This window comes from Trachurus trachurus, assembly GCF_905171665.1.
Source record: "Trachurus trachurus genome assembly, chromosome: 12".
Lineage (NCBI taxonomy): Eukaryota > Metazoa > Chordata > Actinopteri > Carangiformes > Carangidae > Trachurus > Trachurus trachurus.
This window is the reverse complement of record NC_139908.1, coordinates 24,762,381-24,785,768: the sequence shown is the minus strand read 5'-3', so window position 1 is coordinate 24,785,768 and position 23,388 is coordinate 24,762,381. Positions and strand designations below refer to the sequence as shown.

General features: G+C 43.5%; 2 protein-coding genes across 2 annotated transcripts; one reads left to right on the top strand and one right to left on the bottom strand.

Annotated features, from left to right (window-relative positions):
* Positions 1 to 1,555: 1,555 nt before the first annotated feature.
* On the top strand, positions 1,556 to 6,880 carry macir (macrophage immunometabolism regulator; the record flags this gene model as incomplete). The annotated part of the gene is made up of 2 exons (XM_083984209.1): positions 1,556 to 1,562; positions 6,220 to 6,880. The coding sequence occupies exon 2, from the start codon at positions 6,227 to 6,229 to the stop codon at positions 6,878 to 6,880; it is 654 nt and encodes a 217-aa protein (XP_083840335.1). The 5' UTR covers positions 1,556 to 1,562; positions 6,220 to 6,226.
* Positions 6,881 to 12,820: 5,940 nt separating this feature from the next.
* pdzph1 (PDZ and pleckstrin homology domains 1) lies at positions 12,821 to 18,797 on the bottom strand (the record flags this gene model as incomplete). The annotated part of the gene is made up of 9 exons (XM_083982937.1): positions 18,693 to 18,797; positions 18,327 to 18,428; positions 17,421 to 17,531; positions 16,242 to 16,420; positions 15,995 to 16,152; positions 15,035 to 15,077; positions 14,717 to 14,903; positions 13,466 to 13,601; positions 12,821 to 12,920 (listed from the first exon to the last, which is right to left on the bottom strand). The coding sequence occupies exons 1-9, from the start codon at positions 18,790 to 18,792 to the stop codon at positions 12,821 to 12,823; spliced, it is 1,116 nt and encodes a 371-aa protein (XP_083839063.1). The 5' UTR covers positions 18,793 to 18,797.
* Positions 18,798 to 23,388: the final 4,591 nt, after the last annotated feature.

Below are 23,388 nucleotides of genomic sequence, written 5' to 3'. Positions count from 1 at the left end.
CTCGCCGCCAGCAGCAAGGCGCCCTACGTCCATACGTCACCGACGCGTATGCACGTCGTACGTAACATTTCTGGGTGAGGGGCGCGCATGTGGCGTTCCGGTCTGGCTCGTTTTTTCCGCTTTTCTTCTTTTCTTTTTTTGAGATGTCTTTATTTTGAACATTCAAATTTTAATTTTTGCATAAAAACATTTGAATGTTGAAGAGACAGAATAACAGCATGTTTGGCAGATTATGTTGTAGGAAATATATAAGTAACATTTTATTTATTACTACACTAAGTGGCATACTGGTCTAAGAATCTCAGCAGGGCTCATGTTTCCCTCCATACAGACACATGATCAGTGGAAATCTGAACTGTTTCATTCACACACTTCAAACAGCATGAGGATAATGCTGTTGAATGAACACTCTGCTCATCATGCTGCTCTCTTTGTGGACTGCAGCCCTGTCTTCATCTGATGACCCCAACACTTCTCATCCTCCTTGCCCAGTCTTTATCCAACAGTTTCTTCAATGGCAGATCACAGGATGGAGGAACAGGCAGTGTTACCAACACTGGAGGCTCTCAGTGCTGGAGGGTATTAGGTGTAACTGTGTTATCATCAATAACAACTAAGTAATGACATTAGCAGCATCTGTTAACTGTTGGGCCTGGTATTGGGTGTATCATCTTTGATCATCAGCAGAGCATCACACTCACTCACACTCACTCACACACACTCACACTCACACTCACTCATACCTTTGTTAACAAGCAGATGTAGAATACAGCAGTGAGTTTTTGTTTTTCCCCCAATGCTTTTGGCTGTTATCCACAACATTTTCAATTTCATTTCATTAAATGTAGCTATTAAACTCAGAAAACGGATGAAACAATAATAACTAAAGAGATACACGATCAAATAAATACAGTAGACGGAATAAATACTAAAAGGAAGATGAAACAAAAATGTATAGTTTCTATGTTGCTTTATTCTTCTTTAGTCATTGTAATGAATCAATATGATGCCCAGTTATCATTTTTATTGGTGGATATAGGCTGACTTATAATTGCCACATTAAAATTTATAGGCTACATAGAAAAAAAAAAGAAAAAAAAAAAATATATATATATATATATATATATAATTTTTTAATATATATAAAAAATATATATATATATATATTTTTTTTTTTACAACAAATCTCATTTGTCTTTTTTTCTAAATGAGTTGAACCAGTCAGCATCTTAAAGAAATATTCTATCCTATATCAAACTCCAATAATGTATCTGTCATTCATAAAATCCATGACAAATACACATTTTCTATCATTATGATCCCTGAATCTTGTATAATAAATGAAAATATTTAAGTGCAACGTGTGTGTTTTTGTCCATGACACAGTTTGTCAGTGTGTGTGTGTAGCCTACTAGTGTGTGTGCTGCTCATCATGACCGCGGTGAGCTCGTCCTCCCTCAGACCGGAAGTGTTCCTGCGCCGCTGTTGACGGAACACGGAGAGACGGAGGCTGGAGAGTCACAGAGGAGGAGCTGAGCACCGGATCGTCCGCAGCCAAACAGGTTTGTTCTGGTTTCTACATCCATACATTTTTTTCTCCCTTGCAGCCGATGAGCAATAACCGATTGATATGTGACGGTTGATCAGACCGATCATCCTCATCCTCATCCTCCTCCTCCTCCAGCAGCCGGCCGCTGATCGCCCGTCACTTGATCTTGTCATCAGGTGTAGAGTCGCTGTTTAAATGATGGTGCGTCGCCGTAGAAACCTGGGGTGGTAGCTACTAGCTACGGCAGGGTGGGGGGACACTGTCCTCTCTCCTGCTGCAGGCAGGGACACACACTACACTAACAGGGGGGCTTCTGCTCCGGTAGAGGACAGGATGAACCGTCCTGTCTACTGCGGCTCAGCCATCTTTTACCCCGTCATCCAGCCCCTCAGCGGCGGCTCCCGGAGCTCCGAGCTCCGAGGCCTGCTGCTGGAGCCCGGCTGATGCACCGAGAGGAGTGGGGTGGTGGGGGGTGGGTTCAGTCTCTGGCTCGGTACGGCACGATTTAACCGCGCCATGGCGACCACAGGCCTCTACTGCGGCTTCTACCTCCCTCTCTCTCTGATTTCTCCATCATCATTAGAGCAGGTGCAACAAAAGGCAGCAGCTCCTTTAAACACTGATTTTTATATCATCATGCCATGAGAACAGGAAGTCAGCCCACACCCTCCCTCTTGTACTCTATCATCACTTCATTCAGTGTGTGTGTGTGTGGTGCTCATACATACAGTAGCTCCACACTGAGCCTGTTTCCATCAGCCACAGCCCTGTCAGCAGTTTCCCTTGGTAAAGGTGTTTCTAAAGGGAAAAAAATGTTGACAGGACATCTGAGTCATCCAGATCCACCTGTGATGGCCCCTAATGTTGATATGGCAACACAGTTTGAATTTATAAACGACTGTAATCTAGGTTTCATCCATTATTTATTATTCATGTGTCATGTTTGCGCGTTGTGTCGGGAATACAGTACAGTAAAGATAGTAGCCTAGCTACACTGGTGAATTATCCACAGCCAGTGGGTTAAGGTTATTTAGTTTTTGACTACACAGCTGTACATGATATTAATGCCTGTTATCAGTTATGTAAGGACATGAAACAGCGTCATTGCTCCACAGGGATTTGCAGCATAGAGGTTAAAGGTAGGTAACTGTCATCAAAAGGCACCTGTTATGCTCATTAATATTCTGCACTCCACTAGAGCAGCTGGACATGATTTACAGTTTAGTTAAAAAAAAACATATTTATCTTTAGCTGTTATGCAGCTGCTCAGTTCAGGAACCTGCTCATACCTCCTTAAATGGCCGCTTTCCTCTGATTGGCCAAACCTCTGGACACCTGAACACCATCTTATTATTGGTGTAGAGATATTTAAAATAACTTTCAATAAGAAATATGTAACATAACATAATTGATGGAATGATAGTTGTATGATAATACTTTACTGTGAATAGAAATGCAGTAAAATGGAGTTACCTTATAAGAACCTGTGAGGCACAGGTCTGATTCACAGTGAACAGCACCGTCACTGTCTGAGTGGTTTGTGTCTGTAGGTGTTAGCTGTTAGCTGGGTGCAGCAGCTGGAACATCTGTGTGATGTTAGTAACCATTTGCTGCAAGCTGCATCAAGACCTCATGTGTTTTCTAGGAACAGGAAAAAGAGACTTGATGCTTCCCGTCAGATATTAGCTCGATGTTTCTGCAGCTGTATCACAGCGACCACACACACAACCATGTCCCGCCTCTCCTAGGGATGTTGGCAAATCATCAAAATTCAGCTGGACTCACAACCTCAGTTGTTGTCACATTAACAGTCGTATATTAATGTGAGTTCAGACTATGACGATACCACACATACTCTACACATCATCATGGTTGAACCGTGTGATGGTCCGGCATCATCCACTAAGGAGCTACAGTAAAGTAGAGATACAGTACATTAGTGGCACCATGGGGAAGTATATAACTGCTGTTGTAACCAGGGCAGAGCTGAGAACAGTGGACTGCAGCACCAAGGTCATGTGATGTGATGTAGTGTAGTGTTGAGCATGGGCTCAGTCCTGGCACATTCACACCTGTAAACCTATCAGGAGCCATCAGTGGGAGTGTGCTCAATAGCAGTTTGTTTTCAGTCTTGGTGTGTTTGTTATTTAGAGTTTTGATTGTGTCATTAGGCCAAAACTTAAATTAGACTGAAGACATTTACAATCACTGTGGTTTATTGTGTAGAAAGTGGTTTCAGTGGTTTTCATTGGTAAAAACCTGAGGAGAAGATTGATCCAGTTGTTGATGTTCAGTGTTAACTTAAAGGTACATTGTGTAGGAATTACTCCCATCTAGCGTTGCGGTTGTATATCGCAAGCAACTCAATCGTATTTTTCATGCTGCATTCACGTGAAATTGGGCAGACGGCAGTGACAATATGTTGTCATGGCGATGTCGTATTGTTTACCTGACCCACGTTTTACCGGCTTTCTCTCGACTTCTGTGACTAAAATGACATCTGGTTTGTTACCGACGGCCGTCTGCCCGACTGCAGGTGAATGCAGCATCAGTGTAACGCTCCATTCCTCCTCACTGCGTTACCGCGGTGACTTTTCACAGACGCCACCTCCACCTGAGCCGACAGCTCCGGTGTCTCCGCTGAGTTTCCGTGGTTTCCTACCGCCACGTTGCCACTGAACGTAAAAACATGGCGACACCACATGGCAGCCAGCACCGAGCTTACCCGCTCCATGTAGATATGAATGATATGAACGGCTAATTCAGAGCTGAAAGGAACACTTCAGTTTGTTGATGGGGGGGATTATAAAAAACATACTTTTGGACGAAATAATCAATTTTCGTGAATAGATAATAGGAGAAGTTACACAATGTCCCTTTAAGTAAAAGATACAATATGTAATAGACGGGGTGGTGGTAGAGTAACATCTGGGGGACTGACAGTGATGCTGTTGCGCTACATGTTCATGATACTGAAGAGAAGAGACAGAAACAAGCCAGTTTCATCCCATGTAGAATATTCCAGCAGCATTTTCCTGTGGCACCACATTTTTGCTGAACAGCTGAACTTCTGTCTTCTATGTACAAGCACATGGAGCTCACTGTATAACACTGAGATGACATGGCTGTGGCCTTTTGTATATTGTATGGCACACTGACTGTGTATGAATAACACACACAACCCCACACCCAATAATAACACAGACTTTCCCTTTAAAGTCATAACGTTGCATCATCACGATGCAGCGGTCTAAACAGCGTGGAGGTTTTTATCAGTTCTGCACCAGAAAATAATCCTGTGCAAAGTCTTGGTCTGGGTTTCTGAAAGTAGGATTTGAGTTGCAAAAAGGATCCAGAACATAATCCAGGTTTCTGAGTCTCAGCAGACAGAGAAGGTCCAGAAACCAGAATAACATGGAACATGCCACAGTTTTCTGTTTTGGGTACAGGCAGTGTGGTTTCTCTAAAGCAGCAGGCTAAAGTTCAGCTTCCTGAAATTACTTATTTATTTGAGTAGAGCAGAACAAAGAACCACTAGGCTACACTGCAGGAACCTTAACATACCCAAGATACTGGTACATCACATCCACTAGGACTGTCACAAACATGCAATTTAAATTGACGATTAACTCACACAAATGCGATTAATGTTTTAATTGTGTTTTTATGATCATTTCATACCACTAAATAGTAGTTTAATAGTTTAATAATACACATACACTTTATGAAGAAGAAGAGCCATTTATTGGCATTAAACATTGGAACATATAAATAAAAATTACATTTCTGTTTGCCTCTAGGCTTTGCAACTAAATCCATGAAGCTAATGTCAATAGATAATCATCGAAATGCGGCCGTTGAATATTAGAAATGAATCGCCCTGAGATAAACAGTTTGTGGCTCCACTCATGTGTCATTAAACCATAGAATAAGGGGGCGCAGCATGATGATGTCATTAAAAGAGCACTATTCAAACCTCAAATGGTGGAAAACAACAAGGAAATAGTGATGAAATCTGACATTTCTGTTTCATCCAGCTGTTTTTATACACATGAATGGAAACCATTTGAACGATAATGCAAAATAATTGCGGTCAGCTCAAATGATTGTAATCAGGCGATTGTGTAATAATTGTGACAGGCCTGATATCCACAGTCTGGAAAGCACGGAAGCACATGTGAACACTGTCAGTGTTAGATCAGTGTTTATGTTCCTGCATGATGCCCAGGGGATGAGGGAGGCAACATGATAAAAAAAAGCTGTAACAATCAGACAGTGATGGACTGACCAGGATCACTGGGCCTGGTGCCTTAAAGGGATAGTTCAACATTTTGGCGAATTGGCCCATTGCCATAATCGCTATAGTCATAGCAGTAGGTTTGTTAACTTTTAATTGTCAGTGCAAGCTATTTTTAGAACGGCGGAGCAGAGCCGCGAGATGCTCAGAGCTACGCTACGGAGGCTAATGGGATTTCTTAGTTTCCCTCATCAAACTCATCAAATACACAATCCAACAACTCCAAAACGCTCTGGTGGACAAGTTGTGACCTGCACATTCCAATTCCAATTTGCCAAAATTTTGAACTATCCCTTTAAGGGTTGTTTGTGCTTGTTGCATCTGTTCCTCAGACACCAGACTGACTCAGTGATGATGTTTCTCTGTCTTTCAGTGAGGATATGTCTGTCAGGATGGAGATGGATATCAGTGGAGTTTCCCGGACGCACGTCTCCATCCTCCCTTCAGCTGAGATCAAGGCCACGCTGAAACCAGAAGCAGAGAGACCTCGCTGTGCCAGCACCCCGTGCTCCCCCATCAGAGGCACCGTCGCAGGATACCAGATCCTGCACATGGACTCTAACTACCTGGTGGGCTTCACCACAGGTGAGGAGCTGCTCAAACTGGCCCACAAGTGGTCAGAAGGCGCCCCAGAGAAGAGCTCTGTATCAGAGCCCGTATCCAGCCCCATCCAGAGTCCTGTCCCCAAGTCTGTGGACTTGGGCATCCACCGGTCTTCACGGATCTTCAAAGGCAAAAATCGCTACTACCAACCCTACGACATCCCCGCTGCCAACGGGCGGAGGCGGAGGCGTATGCCCAGCTCCAGCGACACCTTCCTCAGGTCCCTGGCGCACGGGGAGCCTGGGAGGAGTCTGCATGCTCCGCTACCCCTATGTCTGCTTAAAGGAAAGGGGGCCCAGTCCAAGTCCCTGGACTACCTGAACCTGGACAAAATAAGCATCAAAGAGTCGTCAGACACTGAGGTGTTACAGTACCAGCTGCAGCACCTCACCCTGCGGGGGGAGCGTGTGTTTACCAGGAACAAGACATGAGCACAGTGGATGGCCCGTTGAGGCGTCAGTCACCCTCTGGGGTTTAGGTGCTATTTCCAGCCTGGTCTCTTTCTACTCAGATTATAAAGGGTTCTTTAAGAAGGCAGTCTGATAATCCTGTTATATTATTACCTGGGGTTCCACCTTGTACTGTTCACATAACGTGGTGGAGAAAATCCTTAATTAGTCCTCACATCGTAAGGAGGTGTCGAGGTAAAAAAAAAAAGTGAAATGCAGTGCATTCAGAAAGTATTCAGACCCCTACACTCGTTTTTTTACATTTTGCTATGTTGCAGCATCATGATAAATGGTTTAAATGAGATATATTTAAAGTCTCACATTCAGTTTCTTTTTGTCATTATGGGTAAAAGTGAATTTAAATGAGTTTAGCATGAAGCCGCAACATTACAGTGGAACCAGTGAAGGGGGTCTGAAGACTTTCTGAGTGCACTGTATAAAAACTTAGCAATAACTAGTGAACCTATTTATTGACAGTGTTGTGTGTTTGTACTGGTCAGAGACGCACTAATATATCAGCTGACAGCTGAGAGAAGCACATATCACATACTGTATCAGCTTTAAATGCACCGTTGCTACCAGGCCAATAATAGATTTACTGCTTATCTGTGAGGAGTTGTGTTCATGGACGTTTTGCATACGACTGTCAAATCGGCAACATGATACTTTTAGTACATTGCTCATTTATTTATTGCTGTCAGTGTGTTTTGAACTTCTTATTTAACATGAGGTGGACATGTGGGAAAACTCGTTGATGCTCCATTCAGTCTGTTTAGTGACAGGAGGTGAGGGTGAGCTGGTTAAATGGTCCCATATTTTACACATTCCCTGTGTTGAGCCGCTCGAAATGAGCCAATCAGAAGAGAGGAGGATTTGAGTCTCTTTTCTGATTGGCCAACAATTTTCTGAGTGATCAATGTAATCAAAATAGAGCAGATTGCAGGTAAAACACTGGGAGAGACCGAATCCTGCAAATGTAGGATGGTGGGTCCAGGTGGGCGGGGCTTAGTGACTGCTTTGTTATGACATCACAAAGTTACAGACATCCTGACGGCTGGTTTTAAGACTCAGTTTCTGAATACAGGCTGTGTGCATTTCTCTGTGAACTTGATGCTTTCACAGTATTAATATAGAACCTATAACTGCTTTATAACCACAACACACATGGACATCTACTTGTAGACTGTGAAACCTTGAAATGATCTTACTCGTAGTGTTATTTGTCGCTGTTATCTAGTTATGGGTATTGAACTCTTTTATTGACACACTGAACTGGTTTGATTCTGCCACGGATTGAAAAATGTCTCGTCATCAGACACAGGAGTAAATGAGTAAATCTCATCAGTGTCAGTGGATCAATTAGCATGCATCGTGTCTCGACCAGGATCTAATAACGCTGCTGACTGGCTGTTTTTACTGGTATTGCGTGATTATTTTCTCTGTCCATATTGTGAGTGAAGAGAGGGGGGTGACACACAGCATAGGTCCTTCAGTCAGAGTTAATGATGATTCATGGTGGGCTTCCTATATATCACTCTGTGTCTCTGTGTCTCTGCCACCACGACCCCCTCTCGGTGCTGCAGTCAGAAGGGAAGAGAATCCATCCTCCGGTCTGTCTAACTCAGAGACTGCCGAGGCTTTATTTAGCTCCAGCTCAACTTCAGAATGTATTTTTACACAGGGTGAGGATGTGGACGTTTCCCTCCATCTCTTACAGCCGGTCACACGGAGCAGGATCAAGGGCAGTGGGTAATTATAGGAACCGATAAAAAAAAAAGGCTCACCCACTCGAGTTCAGTTGTTGTGGCTCAATCCTTCAGCCGTGACTTTAGACCTGGTGGGAGATCAGAAAACACCTGACAGACGAGTGGAGCATCACTTCAGCCTTTGTTAGATCTGTTGAGTGGTAATTGTGGGCAGATATAGTTGGGATTAAGTTGGCTTTAGAAAACCATATTGGTGCATCTCTCTAGTTTTGTACATTGGTTATGGGTGCACAACAACAGTATGTACAGGTGTGTCTTTATAATGAGTGTGTGTGTGTTCCCCTTACAGCTGGTAAACGGACGTGTTTCCAATGCCTCTCCTGCAGAAACCGTGTTTTCTGCACCTGATTGCACTGTTGGAAGTCGACTACAGACTCTCTCTGGAAACAGCAGTGCACCTTTTGACATTGTCACCACCATGACACCAGTGAGGTGTTCACACTAAACGCTGCAATATTGTACATAAGCAAGCCATGTGAACACTTACAGTTCTGCAGAAACACGTGTACACCCCCTGAGTTTTTGCACTGTATGTTGTGTTGCTTTTTCTCATAACTTCAGTGTTTTGACACTACAATATTAGACATTTCCATCGACTTTATCAACTTGTAACACCTGAAGCCTCTGTGTTAACTTTCATGTGATGATGGCATCTTTTAAACTGTTCTGTTGTAGAAAAAGAGTCCTATTGATGCGGTGTGTGTTACTTTGAGCCCACTAATCTTAGATCCTGCAAGTCACCAATCGGAGAGATCCAAATCTTGCAAGTAGAGGCTTCTAATATTTATTATGAATATGTTAAAATTTAGACTTATGTAGATGTTTTTGAAAATGATGCAGAACAGTGGCCACCTGTTCTTCATGTTTGAATCCAAGTGACCTGATGATTTAGTTGTTCTGAATTACTTGAATAACATAAGATGTTCACATGAGACAAATACTCTGTTCTGATGATCAAAATAAGGCTTTTGTCCACAGTGTTGGATCAGTAGGTGGAGCATGATGGATGCTGCACCTCCATCCACCTGTTTTTATGCTCATTTTTTAATTGCTCAAACAGAAATCTGAATCCTGCAAATCTGAAAAAAAATTAAAATATCTTAAAGGAGTATTCCTGCTCAGCCTGGACTTCACGGAGCTACTTTAAGGTTTACTATTGCTACATTGCTAGAGTTATTAACATTAGCAGCTGTTTACTTGCTAGTCTTGCCAAGAGCTGTAGCCAGGGCCGGCCCTAGGATATTGGTGGCCCTAAACAAGATTTTGTTTGTGGCCCCCAAAACACTTGTTGCCTTTACATCAGATCATCAGGTTTTGATACAGTGAATCATACAGGCTCTGGCTCTGTCCTTGGGTCAGTAGGAGATTTCAACAGGCTGGACCAGGCAGATCGACCAGGTCCGGGTCGAAACATAAACAAATAACTTGGGCCGGGTCATTTTTTTTGGTGGCGTTTCGGGCCGAGAATTAATGGTTGTTAGTCCGGACGCATCGGGTCAGAGCAATTTTCAGGCATTAGGCTATAGCACGACTTAAACAGCTTAGAAACTGCTGGGCTCGTGGGCTTTGAGAGGTTTTGTATATTCACAAGATCATGCAACAAATAGAAATAGACCCAGCTTTTATTTGCTCAAACCTGTAGCCAGACCCGGCCCAGTACAGGAGCCTGACATCTATTTGAGACTCTGCTTTTATTGGAGAATTTACGATAACCTATTCTTGGAAACGGCTGTTGAGTTAAGGAATGAAGTTTGATGCTGAGGTGCTAATGCAAAAGCTATGTAGCAATAGAAAAAACTTACATGTAGCACCTTTAAATGTGCACAGAAGCTTAGTGTTGAGTCAGGTGTGAGCCATGTATATCAGGTTTCCATCATGTTTCCACCTGCTTTAATAGCAGCACTGTTAATGATTTTGTCTTTAATGGCACTAACACTTGATTTTGATGTGACAGAAAGGACAATAACATAAATTCCTATTAGGTTTTGTTGATTTTCTAGACATTACATCCAATTTAATTTGCACCACATGTGGATTGAACATGATTGATTCACTGAGATCTTCTCTCAGAAAAGTCAGAAACAGGATCTGTATCTGAGCCGCTATACGTGAAGTGTTCACTGTCACTGCTGACTGGAAACCTTGTTGGATGAACATGTTTTTTTTTCTTTCACTTCTATTGTGCTCACTCTAATTATACTGTTTGTTTTAGTACATCTTTTAGTTATTCAATAAATTAATGAAAGTAACAACAATTCCCTGTTTGTTTAACCTTGTCCTGGAAACTGCTGTGATTCATTCTAAATCCTGGTCCTGGTTTTCAGTGTTAATGATGAGGTGAGTTAATAATGTGTAACCTACAGCTATTGTTGCTATTGTGTTGGAGGCATTGCTCAGTAGCGCACACACACACATACACACATACCCTCACTCCCTCACACCAAAATGTAGTTGAAGCATTTAGCAGTTGCAGCCATATATGACGTTGACTCTGTATAAAAAGTCAAACAGTTGCTATTGCTAATATGAATAAAATCAATAGTGGCTGTAGATGGCCAGAAAGTCATTTGAAAAGATGACAACATGATTTTATTTTGAAACACTTTGATTCAGAGCTCAGGGGGTGTACAAACTGTTTCACTATAAACTGTATGTAAAGTCACTCTTATGCACTTCTATTGATTCCTGAAGCCAAACAGAAAATGCTTGATGTTAACAATGACTGTTAGATCATTAAAGGTTATTTCAAACAGCAAATCAAAAGGGGGCTGAGACTGAATATATCTGTCTGATGGTGAGAGACTGCGGCGCTCAGTTAAAACCTATGAGCAGTTAGGATACACTGTGCAGAAAACACTTTGTGATCAGACGTGTAAATCAACCAGATCCACATCTTCTACTACACAGAAACCACAGGAGAGAGTAGAAGAGTCCCTGACATACTGTACCTGACATGATGACTATTAATCTCTAAAGGTACAATGAGATCAGACAGGAATCGAACCACAACCACTGACCTTGGATGCACCACAGTGACCCCCTGTGGTCTCTGTGCTCGTATCTGTCCATCCATAAATCTGCCTCTTCGGTAGACTGAGATGAAAGTGAGCACAGCGCTGGGCTCTACACATGGGGTCAAATCGTCCCCTTGGAATTATAAGGTTCTATCTGCATTCTGACCAGATTTGAGATAGAGTTTTAAAGTTTTTGCATATTAAATAGCAAAACTCATATATGGGTAGAACCTTTTTGTTTTCCAGATTAAATGACCAAAAATGCATAAAACTTGAAAAACACTTCCTATTATGTTAATAAGTAGTACCAGAACTGGAATATGTGAATAACTCAATTTTGATAAAAAAAAAATAAAAAAAAAGTCAGATAGAACCTTATACTGTAATTACAAGGGGATGAAATGTGTACAATTTTAAATCAACCTCAACAAAATCTGTCCTTTCATTTGACTTTTTTATTCAGTGACAGTGTTAATTTGCTCATAAACGCCTCCGAGGTATTTTTTTATTTGCTCTGTTCACATTTCCAGGAAACAAAGAGTCATTACAGTGGAGAATTGGTTTGGCTACAACGTTGATTACTATTTGTATTACAGAGCATTGAAGCAGTATCAAAAGCACAAGAGTACAATTATCCTCTAATTATTTTCTTTTACAGTGAAGCAGAAAAAACACATCCGTCATACAGAGTCAGTGTAAAACTCCTTCGAGGCGCTTTAATATGACATCACAAGCAGTCCATAACCTTCTGACTGCTGAAGTAAAGTGCTACATGTATACGTTACTGATAGAGAGTATGAAGGATAATGCCAGTGAGAAAAACAACAGTGTAAATGAAGAAGACACAGTGGTTACATCATTTCTCATCTATTGGGTCAAAGATAAATGTGCAGATGGATATAATATGAAATCTGAGAATACAGATTGAACTGAAAAAACCAACAAGAAGACTAACAGAGAACTGAAAGAAGAGTTTAGATTACAAAAAAAAGAGAAACTGAAGTGCAAAATATGATGTGTTTCTCTTAGATATGTTTATTTGCATAGATCCTGGAATCTGAGCTGTGCGTAGATGCAGAGAGTGACCGACTCTGTCTGTCAAAGTGCAGTGATGTGTTTACAGGAGTCAGACCCCCAGAGTCTCACATTCTGGTCTCTTCTGGGGGTCGGTTCATGTAATCCTTAAGAGCCCGATGCAGAGGCAGCCACTTCTTTACGGAGGCCTTGATGGATATGACCCATCTGTGGAGAACATCAGACACATCAACATTAGTCCTGAAGGTCCTGAGCTGGTGAGCAGAACCAGAACCAGAACCAGTACTGCATCAGTCTGCTGTAACAGAACTGAGGGGAGAGCTTTGCAAAATACAACACAGGCACAGGTGCGGAGGAGTGAAATGTTTTTCATATAATAACTTCTGTGCTGTGGTTCCAGTAATCATTAACTCTGACGTGATCACACAGAGGAAGTTAGAATCTGATATCTGCCTGATCCCCAACTCCATCTGACAGCCTCAGCCAATCAGAGACCGTCTGCTGTGGGAGGTGGTTTGTCCAAGAAGTCGCTGCATTTGTCACCATGTGCTTATTTTGAAAAATCTCTAAATATAACAAAAAATGTGCAGGCTGCGAACAAATAGAGACACTTTGTGCCAACACATTTGGACAGGATTCAGGTAGTTTTATGCGAATATAGAATGATTATAAAAACAAGAACCGTGACAAAGAGTCGTGTTGTGCAGGACAATAAACTCAGGTTGTGTTGTAACTCAGAGTCGGCTCCTCACCGTTTGTTCTCGGTGGGGTTTTCAGAGCAGAGGTAGAAGGTCTTGAACTCGTCAGACGGAGGTTTCAGCTCGATGGTGGACTTCTTGAACCCGTAGGGCTGCTCTCGAACCGTGTAGCCCTGAAGGTAGATCCCACCTGAGGACACAAATCATGACGTGAACTGATCAGTGCACAATTCACACACTTTACCACAGTCACTTCATTAACCTTGTCATGATGGGAGTCATGACTAAAGGAAAACAACGGTCAGTTATTAAGAAAGCGGTTAGGAAAGAAGAGGTTTAGTGAGATGCACACAGACTCACACTTATGCTGACTCATTTTAGAAAGCTGATAGTTCACCTTTACATCTCCAGTGTTAAACACCAGTGCTCAGTCATGAGCAGTGAGATAATACATTTCATACAATAGATTAGTTCTTGTGGAGACGCCTTTTTACATCCATATCGCATTCATCATGTCATTGTGTGGTGTGGTGGTTTAGTCTGTTATCTTTTTTTTTTATTATTATTATAGTCACCCTGTAATTTAGGATTTGTATAGCAGGGCTCTAAAATTTTAGACAGTGAAAATGAATTTTTCATCTACTTGCACATGTGCAACCAGTACATTTTCTATTTTTTTTTTTTTTTTTTTCATAACACTGGTGGAACGTAGAAGGAACAACTCAAAGAATCTGGTATCTGTCATTACAGGTGCCAGGTAAATGTATGTGAGGATCATGATTGAAAAGAAAATGTGAATTTTCTGCTTGCGCTCCTAAAATTTTGTCTGGAGAAAAAGTTTGTCTGGAGCCCTGTGTACGTATCAAAATACATAATGTGCCCACCAACACCTCACTGAAGCAAGGGCGCTGTGCCATATTTATTAACTATTTATTACTCATATTTATTGTGCACTTTACTTTGATATGTAGTTGCACAGATAATTGATGTTGCTGCCAACCCCTACACATGTGTTTTGGTATCATTATTTCCTCTTATAGTCTGGATTTTTATTCATTCTTGTTTATATATTTATTTATCATGTATATGCAAATTCCAATCAACAATGTTGACACAGCAATAAAGTATTGAAACATAAAACTGCCCCCTGGTTGTATGAGACTGTGTTTCCAGAAATTGACAGGAAAGTAAAGTGATCTGAACCACTAAAGTGAAGCTGCTTGTTACCGCAGAATAAAATATCCAATCAGATATGTCCATCAGTCTTCAGTTAGTTTTATACTGTGTATTGTACATTGTGCGTACCATGAGCATGAGTGGCCCGGATCCCACTGTACAGGTAGAGGCAGCCGTCCTTCAGGATGCAGTAGTGCTGAACCCAGATGTCCTTGTTCCTGTCTAACTTATGAAGCAGTCCGAGACACTCTGGGCTCTTCACAGCCAGCGGGGGCAGGTTGGAGTTGTGTCTGGTGACGTCCACCCACACATGGTTCTATAACATGGGAGGAGAGATTAGTGTTAGCCTGAGAGCAGCAGTCTAATCCACCTGTGACGAATACACACATGCACAACAACACGCAGCTCATTAAACATTTCACCACACAGAGCCCACATGTATGTTACCTGTGTAATAGGATGAATGGCCGTCTCCATGGCCTCCAGCCACCTGCAATCACAGACATGGAGCTGAAACATGATGTGACACTCGGCTACAGACATGCACCTGTGGCTGTGAGCTGCTAAACACCGCAGTATGAATGCACCTCGGGTTTGTCACCACAATTAAAAAATCATTTAAAAACAGCAGGTTTTACATTTCTGACAAATAAAACATGTTGTAACATTTGCATATTATTTACAGTTTAATTTGAGGGTTAGGGTTAGGTTTATTCAAAAAAGGGCTCATAACATACAATTATTTTTTTATTATTGACTATAGAATTTTGATTGATTTGATTATTTCTAAAGCTGCTGATTAATCTGTCAATCAAATGAAGAAAAATTAAAGGGATAGTTCAACATTTTGGCAAATTGGCCCATTGCCATAATCCCCATAGTTTTAGCAGTAGGTTTGTTACCTTTAATTGTCGGCGCAAGCTATATTTAGAACGGCGGAGCAGAGCCGTGAGCTGCTCAGAGCTACGCTACGGAGGCTAATGGGATTTCTTGGTTTCCCTCATTAAACTCATCAGATACACAATCCAACAACTCCAACACACTCTGGTGGACAAGTTGTGACCTGCACATTCACCACGCTATGAGATTATAATGGAACGCTACGAGACAGAGTTGTTTTAGAGGTAAATTCATGCAAAACTGCTGATGTGCGTTCCCGTCAGGGGCAGTTTTTCAGCAAGCAGTCTCTGTATTTGCTCTGAGCAGCTCGCGGCTCTGCTCCGCCGTTTTAAAAATAGCTTGCACCGGCAATTAATGATAACAAACCTACTCCTAAAATTATAGGGATTATGGCAATGGGCCAATTTGCCCAAATGTTGAACTATCCCTTTAACTAACTAATGGTTGCTGCTGTGTGCTGTGTGTTTCCACTGCATTCAGTGTGGAGGGGTCTTATCTGGACCCTACCTCTTCATCTCCTGGTTGGATGTGGCACAGAAGAAGTAGACTCGACCTCCAGACTGAGGTCGACACTTGAACACAAACGGTTTCCCCAGGGACGAGTCCTGTCCCACCTCGGCCCCCTCCAGCTTCACCGTGGACAGAGCCTGTCTCTTCCCCTCGTCCTGTGATGGACACGTTGTTAAAGTCAGAATGCCTGCTGTGCGTTGTCAGAAACCACCGCACACAACGGAGGCGACGGGCGCCCACTCACCCGTTTGTGTCTGTAGTAGTTGAGACAGCAGTCGTGTGTGAGCACAAACCACCTCTTCCTCCAGCCTTTAATCAGACCAGACTGGGTGCGCTTGTGCAGGTAACCTCGACACGCCGGCCGGGGGGTGTTGGGACAACGGGCGATGTCTGAGCCGATGGTGAGCGTCAGGATATCTGGACCTGCAACATCAGCATCACATGAATTATGAGTCCATTTGACTATTTATATCCCCTGAGTATTCTCTACTGATTAAAGGTCCTGCAGCTTCACCTCAGACTGTCACTGTGTCTGTGTGAGTCAGTGCTCACAGTGCAGCAGAACTGCTCCATCACTTCAGTGATCCAGATCCTCTCTCTGTTAGTATCAATATTACTGCCACGCAGGTGGAAGTTGTTACATTATTACAAAAAGTTCATTTTTGCATTTTTTCCCTCACATTGTTATATTGTTCCACAGTGTATTTACAGAACCTACTGAATCCAAGCACTGACCAACTCCCTGCAGCTGTCAGACTCTAAACATAATTCAAATTTGTATATATTTATATTTCTTCATTTATTATTTTGTCTTAATCACACTCTATTATAAATACTGCTTTCTTTTTTACTGCTCTTGCTATCTGCTATTTATTATCTGTCATATACAGTACATGCAACTGTACATTTCCCCATTGTGGGACAAATAAAGGATTATCTTATCTTATCTTATCTTATCTTTATCTTTGGAATCTGTAAAATGAAAAGATTTGCGATACAAATATAGAAACAGCAGTAATTGTTGTTTTCAAATTTAAAAATTATTTTTTGGTCAGTTGTGTTGAGCTAAATGCAGGAATCATTTAAAAACAAGGTTTTTTTTAAAAAATCTCTTCCGTTTCAGACATTGTAAGCCCTGCCACTGATGCAGGAGCACAACATGACTAACAGAGGAGGAGTTGGCTGTGATTGGTCTCTCCTCTGTGATGAACACACTGTGGTCTGTCACATTTTCAAAATAAATTAATTCATCCCACAGATTAAAAGCTCTTCCTCTGCCAATTTATCTTGAAGTAGCCTACAGAAGAAGAAAAGTCAAAAGTTTCCAAAAATAATCCTCAAGTGAGGAACAGGAACTCAGAGGAGATACTTTGTTAGAGTCAACCCCTGAGTGTGTGAGTTTCACCCTGATGAACCATCGTACCCAGTCTGGCCAGCTCAGCGGCCTCAGAGTGAGGGATGCTGGTGACGTCGGTCCCGTTGACAGCGAGGACGTAGTCTCCCACCAGGAGCCCCGCCTCCTCAGCAGCTCCATCTGGAAACACAGAGGAGCGTTAAACTCACAGAGATAACACAGAGATCTGCACTTACAGCCGCAGATGAGATGAGAGCAGAGATTTAGTGGACAGTGTGCTGGCTCCATGGCAACGCCACCGTGACGACACTCCAGGAAGTTGCAGCACCAGCACCAGTGATGAGCTTAACGCTTCTCTGTCTCTCCACACCGACCACTGGTCTTAATGTGATCCGTCCAAATGCAGCAGCCACGTGACTGCCACCTGTATGAGGTGCATGCTGGGAAACCCTCACATGACTATTATACTAGATGTGTAAGTAAGTCTCTGTTCTCTGTGCTGTTGGTTCAGTCTTGGTTCAGCTCACAGATTTGTCTCATGCAAGTAAGAAAAAACAGCCAAAAATATGAGACACCTTATGCACAAGATAACTTGGCCCTGAGACTAATGTTACCATGGTAACAATCAATGAGGACCAGTAGCATCCAGCAGAAAAAAAAGCATGGCTCATAACTTGCTGACATTGTTGCAGAGAGCAGTGAATTTTCTTTTTAATAATAAACGTCCTTGAAATTGTTGAAATCTTTTTAAAGAAAGGTTTTCTGCTGAGATAAACAGAGCTCAGTGGCTGAATACAGCTCTTTGGTCGGCCACAGTCAAGTATATCATCATTTCAGGATTAATTTTCTAATTTTATTAACTTTAAAACTAAATAACAATGACTGGTTGGTGGTGATGTGTCAGTAAATTATCTAAACACCTCTGAGCTGTCGGTTTAGAAACAACACCAGATAAAACAGCAGGACTTCACTTACTGGTGTCGACCTCTGTGACCAAGATGGGTTTGGAGAACTGTATCCTGAAGCCCCAGGGGTACTCTCCTGTCCCTTTGCTGATCCTCACCGTCCTCTCACGAACTGGAAGAAGAGACGGTGCAGAGTTGATCAGTAGGACAGTCAGTTCTCTGAGTCTTTCACATCAAAGATCCAAAACTGATACAAACGAGACCACAGTCAAACATCCTATAGATCCTACACCAATATACATTATTCCCACATTGAGAACCACAGCAGCTCAGGGTTAGTTCAGGATTCATTACTGCCTTTACTGAACTATTGAATGACTGAAATTTCAAGTTTCCAGATGAACTCAATAATGTTTTTTTTTTTTTTTTGTCTTACTTGAGACGACTCGTGTCCTGGTGTTGAGGCTGGGGGGGATGGCCTCTGAGCTTCCATCGTCTCCTTGGTAAATCCACGCCGACGAGTGAAACGTCTCCATGTAAAAGCCTCTGTCCTCGTTGTCCCGAATCGTCATGTCCATGGAGCGGGTGTCCTCTGACACTGGAACAGAGACACACACAAGTCATGACGCACTGCAGTGGATCAGACACTGGAGACTGGACTCACTCTGAGCCTGTTTGTAACAAGTAGGTCAGAACCCGATGTTTGTCTGGACCAGACACTGTTAAAGGGATATTTCAACATTTGGGCAAATTGGCCCATTGCCATAATCCCTATAGTCATAGCAGTAGGTTTGTTACCTTGTCGGTGCAAGCTTGTTTTTCGATCGGTGGTGCAGAGATATAAGCTGCTCAGCTAACGCTATATGGAGGCATAAGGTATTTCCGGGTTTCCCCTGCTCTCGTGGAAAAGTTGTGACCTGCACATTCACCACGCTATGAAATAATAACATACAACTATGTAACATTATGATACACAAAGCAAATACTTGGAACTACTTGCGCTTTTGAAGTCACTCTGCAAAGCAGCTGTGTCTGGGATGTAGTTCCGGCTAACTTAATTGAACTGGGAGCTGTAAACTGAATTGCCCGTATGAGATAAATAAAGTTTTCTGAACTGAACTGAACTGAGCATTTACCTCGAAAACAAAACCATTATCTCATAGCGTGGTGAATGTGCAGGTCACAACTTGTCCACCAGAGCATTTTGGAGTTGTTGGATTGTGTATTTGATGAGTTTGATGAGGGAAACCAAGAAATCCCATTAGCCTCCGTAGTTTAGCTCTGAGTAGCTTGCGGCTCTGCACCGCCGATCAAAAAATAGCTTGCACTGACAATTAAAGGTAACAAACCTACTCCTAAAACTATAGGGATTATGGCAATGGGCCAATTTGCCAAAATGTTGAACTATCCCTTTAACAACTGCTGTCAGTGGATCATAGCAGGTCAGCGAGCCAATCAGAGGACACGCTCACAGCCTCTCTTCTGATTGGCCCTCCCTCCTGTTCTTAGTAGAGCTCAGAGAGAAGCCTGAGAGAGGAGATGCTAAACAAATCAAATGAAATAACAAAATACTGAACCTGATTCCTCAGTGAGGTCGCTGGTGATGGAGCTTCCTCCGGCTGAGCTCCACTGTTTACTCTCCTTGAAGAGCTTCCGTCTCTTGGCCCAGTGGTCGGCGTTGGTCTCCTGGTCTTTGTGGGCCACCGGCTTCAGGTGCTCCTTGGTCTCTATGGAACCTGGGAGTGATGGATATTCACACCTTGTGAGTTTTAGTTTCAGTAAAACATCAGCTGATCGTGATTTGAAAGCCTCACTGTGACCCACCTCTGGAGACCACCCGTACACTGCGCTGCTCTTTCACGTGGACTTCAGCGTCTCCTGGACAGGAAGCAGAACAACAGGCTGCAGGTTCCTCCGTCGTGCTCCTCCCTGGCTCCGCGTGCAGGTCACTGGACTCGGTGCTGGTGTTTGCTGTTTGTTCGCTGAGTGGTTTGGACTCCGTCTCCTCTATCGTCTCATGGGTGTGTGTCGAGTCCGTGTCCTGAGCGAGGGACAAGCAGGAGTTCCTCATAGGAGTTCCTCCTTTCTCCGAACAGTCGCTCAGAGACGATCTGGAGTCCGTCTGCAGGAACCTCTGCTCCACCTCGCCCACGGTGATGGTCATCACCGAGGACTTGTTGAGTTTGGGTGGGTTTGACTCGTCCGCCTTGCTGTGCGGCTGCAGGACGGGACTGCTCTGCAGGATCTGCTCCTCTGAGCCGCTGCAGGACGGAGGGATGACCTGGATGGCCAGAGTTCTTCGGCTGACTTCCCCCGTGAAGCGGTCCGAGCTGTGGTACTCCACATCCCCCATCTCCTGGTCGAAGCCACTGTCCGCGACTTCGCTCTGGTCCACTCTGTATTCGCACTCGTCGGTGTCCAGACTCTCCCGGTCTCTCCCGGCGCTCAGCCTCAAGTCCTGCAGCCGGAGATCTTTACCATGGCTTCTGATGCTGCTCCGTTTCCGAGTCTGCTCGGCGACAGCGAACAAATCATCGGGATTATCTTCAGAGCTGCTCATGCAGAACGGACTGAGCAACGATGGCCTCCTATCAGGGCAGTGATGGACATCAGGTTTAGAGCTTTCCTTGATCTGTAGAAACCTGTCTTCGCCGTGCTGGACGCTCCCCGCCCTCTCAGCTTGGATAGGAAGTGAGCACATGACCATGGAGGAGAAAGACTCGCTGTAGGGCAGCAGCAGATCCTCTTGCATCAGCCCCAGACCTTCTAACGTCCCAGGAAACGTCTGGCGTCTCTTCCTCGGTAGCGGACACGGTCTGTGTTCCACGGTGGCGATACTGTTGTTCCTGATCCAGGACTTTCTCTTCTGGGAGCTGATGAACTCCTTGGTGAAGCTGGACCTGTTGGTGGACATGGAGGGTCTCATGCACCTGGACTCGTTGCGATCGGATTCTGATAGCCGATCAAAGGTCAGAGCTTCCGCCTCTGCTGGGTAAGGACTTCCAGATTGTCTTTTACAGGTGATGTGGGGCGATGTGTGAAGTTCCTCCGAGTGTCTGTGACCAGGACCACAGGGACCGATCCTGCAGGACGCCAGGCCAAAGGTCAGGTCCTCTAAGGTGTCATACTTGAAGTCCGCAAACTCCTGCGGAGGAGGAACGTCCCAGAACTGATCGATGCTGATGCTTTTGTGAAAATGTTTCCTCCTCTCCTGAGGCCTGAAGTTGTACTCCTGCGGTGCGTTGGAGGGATAGTGGTGTATCAGCTGTCTGTGATCACCGCAGCACCGACAGCAATTTGGATTCTGCCACGCTCTGGTCGGACCGACCGAAGCGCAGTGTCCTTCCGTGCTGCCGAAAGTAAAAGTGTAGTTAGTGGTGTGACCCTCGCCGTGACTGGTCAGGAGCGGAGGAGCCTCGTTGTTTGGCGTCCACGTCCTCGTCTTCTCGGCGCCGCCCTCCTTCGCATTTATGAAGAGAAACGTGGCCTTGAAGCCGGAGGAGTTCGGCTGCAGGACTTCCTGGATCTCCAGCTTCACGTTGGACCCGGAGCAGTTGATCCTCATGATGTTGGTGTGCGGTGCTGCTGCTGCCGCTGGTGTCGGGCCCGACTGGTTTTCAGATAAAGGCTCGTGCAGCTGCTGGAACAGGATCTTTGGGGATGAATCCTCCAAATCATTGACCGACACCGATGTCACTGTCTTCACGCCTTTCTCCTTGTCCTCCGTGGTTTTGGTGTAAATGCGTCTTTGGTTGGGGAATGAATCCAGGTGATAGTCCTGTTTGAATCTCTTCTCCTTGGGCGGGGAGCCGTGGTTTTTATCCTCGTCCTCGGATCCCGACGCGACGTTCTCCTTCCTCTGAGAGTCGGCTTCGCCCTTCTCGATGGCCTCATCTTTGTAGCAGATGCTGTTGCTGTGGCCGTGCTTCTGGTAGATGAACGGTGACGCACTCTCTGAAAGAAACAGACAATGAGCTGCTTGTTAAATACATTAAAATCCTGGCATCACGGCGCTGTGGCAAACAGACATTACACAACAGTTAGCTTTGACCAAATGGTTTGATTGGATGGGAGGCTTTTGATTAGTGGAGAACAGCAGCACTCCATCCACTTTACAGGTGTTCTACTGACATGTTCATTAGTGTTAATGGTTATGATCTACTACTGTAACAAACTTTATAATGATTAGAATTATGGTAACACTTTATAATAAATACACACTATTAAGCATTAGTTAAAGCAGAAGTACAGTAAGCGATCCGGTCGTTTTGGCTAACTTCCTGTCAGCCGATGGAGTTAGCAGTCCCCGCCCTCGTCCCTACGTCACCACAGTCACGCGCATCCCTTGGCTGCACACACAGAGAGGACCGCCCCTTCATGCCGTTCTCTCTCCTCATTGGATAAAGGTTGTAGGATACAAGGAAAGTTTTCTCCTCGGCTCAGAGCAGAGCAGAGTGACTGACAGACCCGTGTTTCAGACCAAACACTCTATATAAGTGATTTCTGTCGGAAGATATAACTATTTAAGACTTATATTAACACAAATATTCCGCTTACTTCTGCTTTAAGTATTAAATACTGAATTCATCATTTATAACACATGAATACTCATTAGTATGTAGTTTATAAACACTGTTTTACTCATCAATAAGCTTTAACTGTGTTTATAAACTACATAGGCTAATAATGAGTATACATGCGTTATAAATGAATTCAGTATTTATGAATGCTTAACTAATGCTTAATAGTGTGTACTTATTATAAAGTGTTACAAAAATTACATTTGAATTAAATTATGAGGTCATCAGAAGAGAAAAAACGAAAAAAAGGAAAAAAGAGGAAAAACGCCTGGTTAGGTCAGCACACACCTGAAGGAGTAGCAGGGTAGTGTGTGGATTTGTGTTGGTGTAGCCAGATGAAACCTGTTGCTCTTAACTAATACAGCGCTGGAGGAACTGTTAAAAAATATATAGAATATGTTTTTATATAATGTATAAAAGCAATAGCAAAAGCAATATGTATAAAAGCAATATCACTCTTGAGGATGTAATGTGTGATGCTCAATATGAGGCCGTAGGTGCTAGAATGAGATTGAAAGGCTGTCCCTGCTGTCAGTCATTCTGGGTTTATTT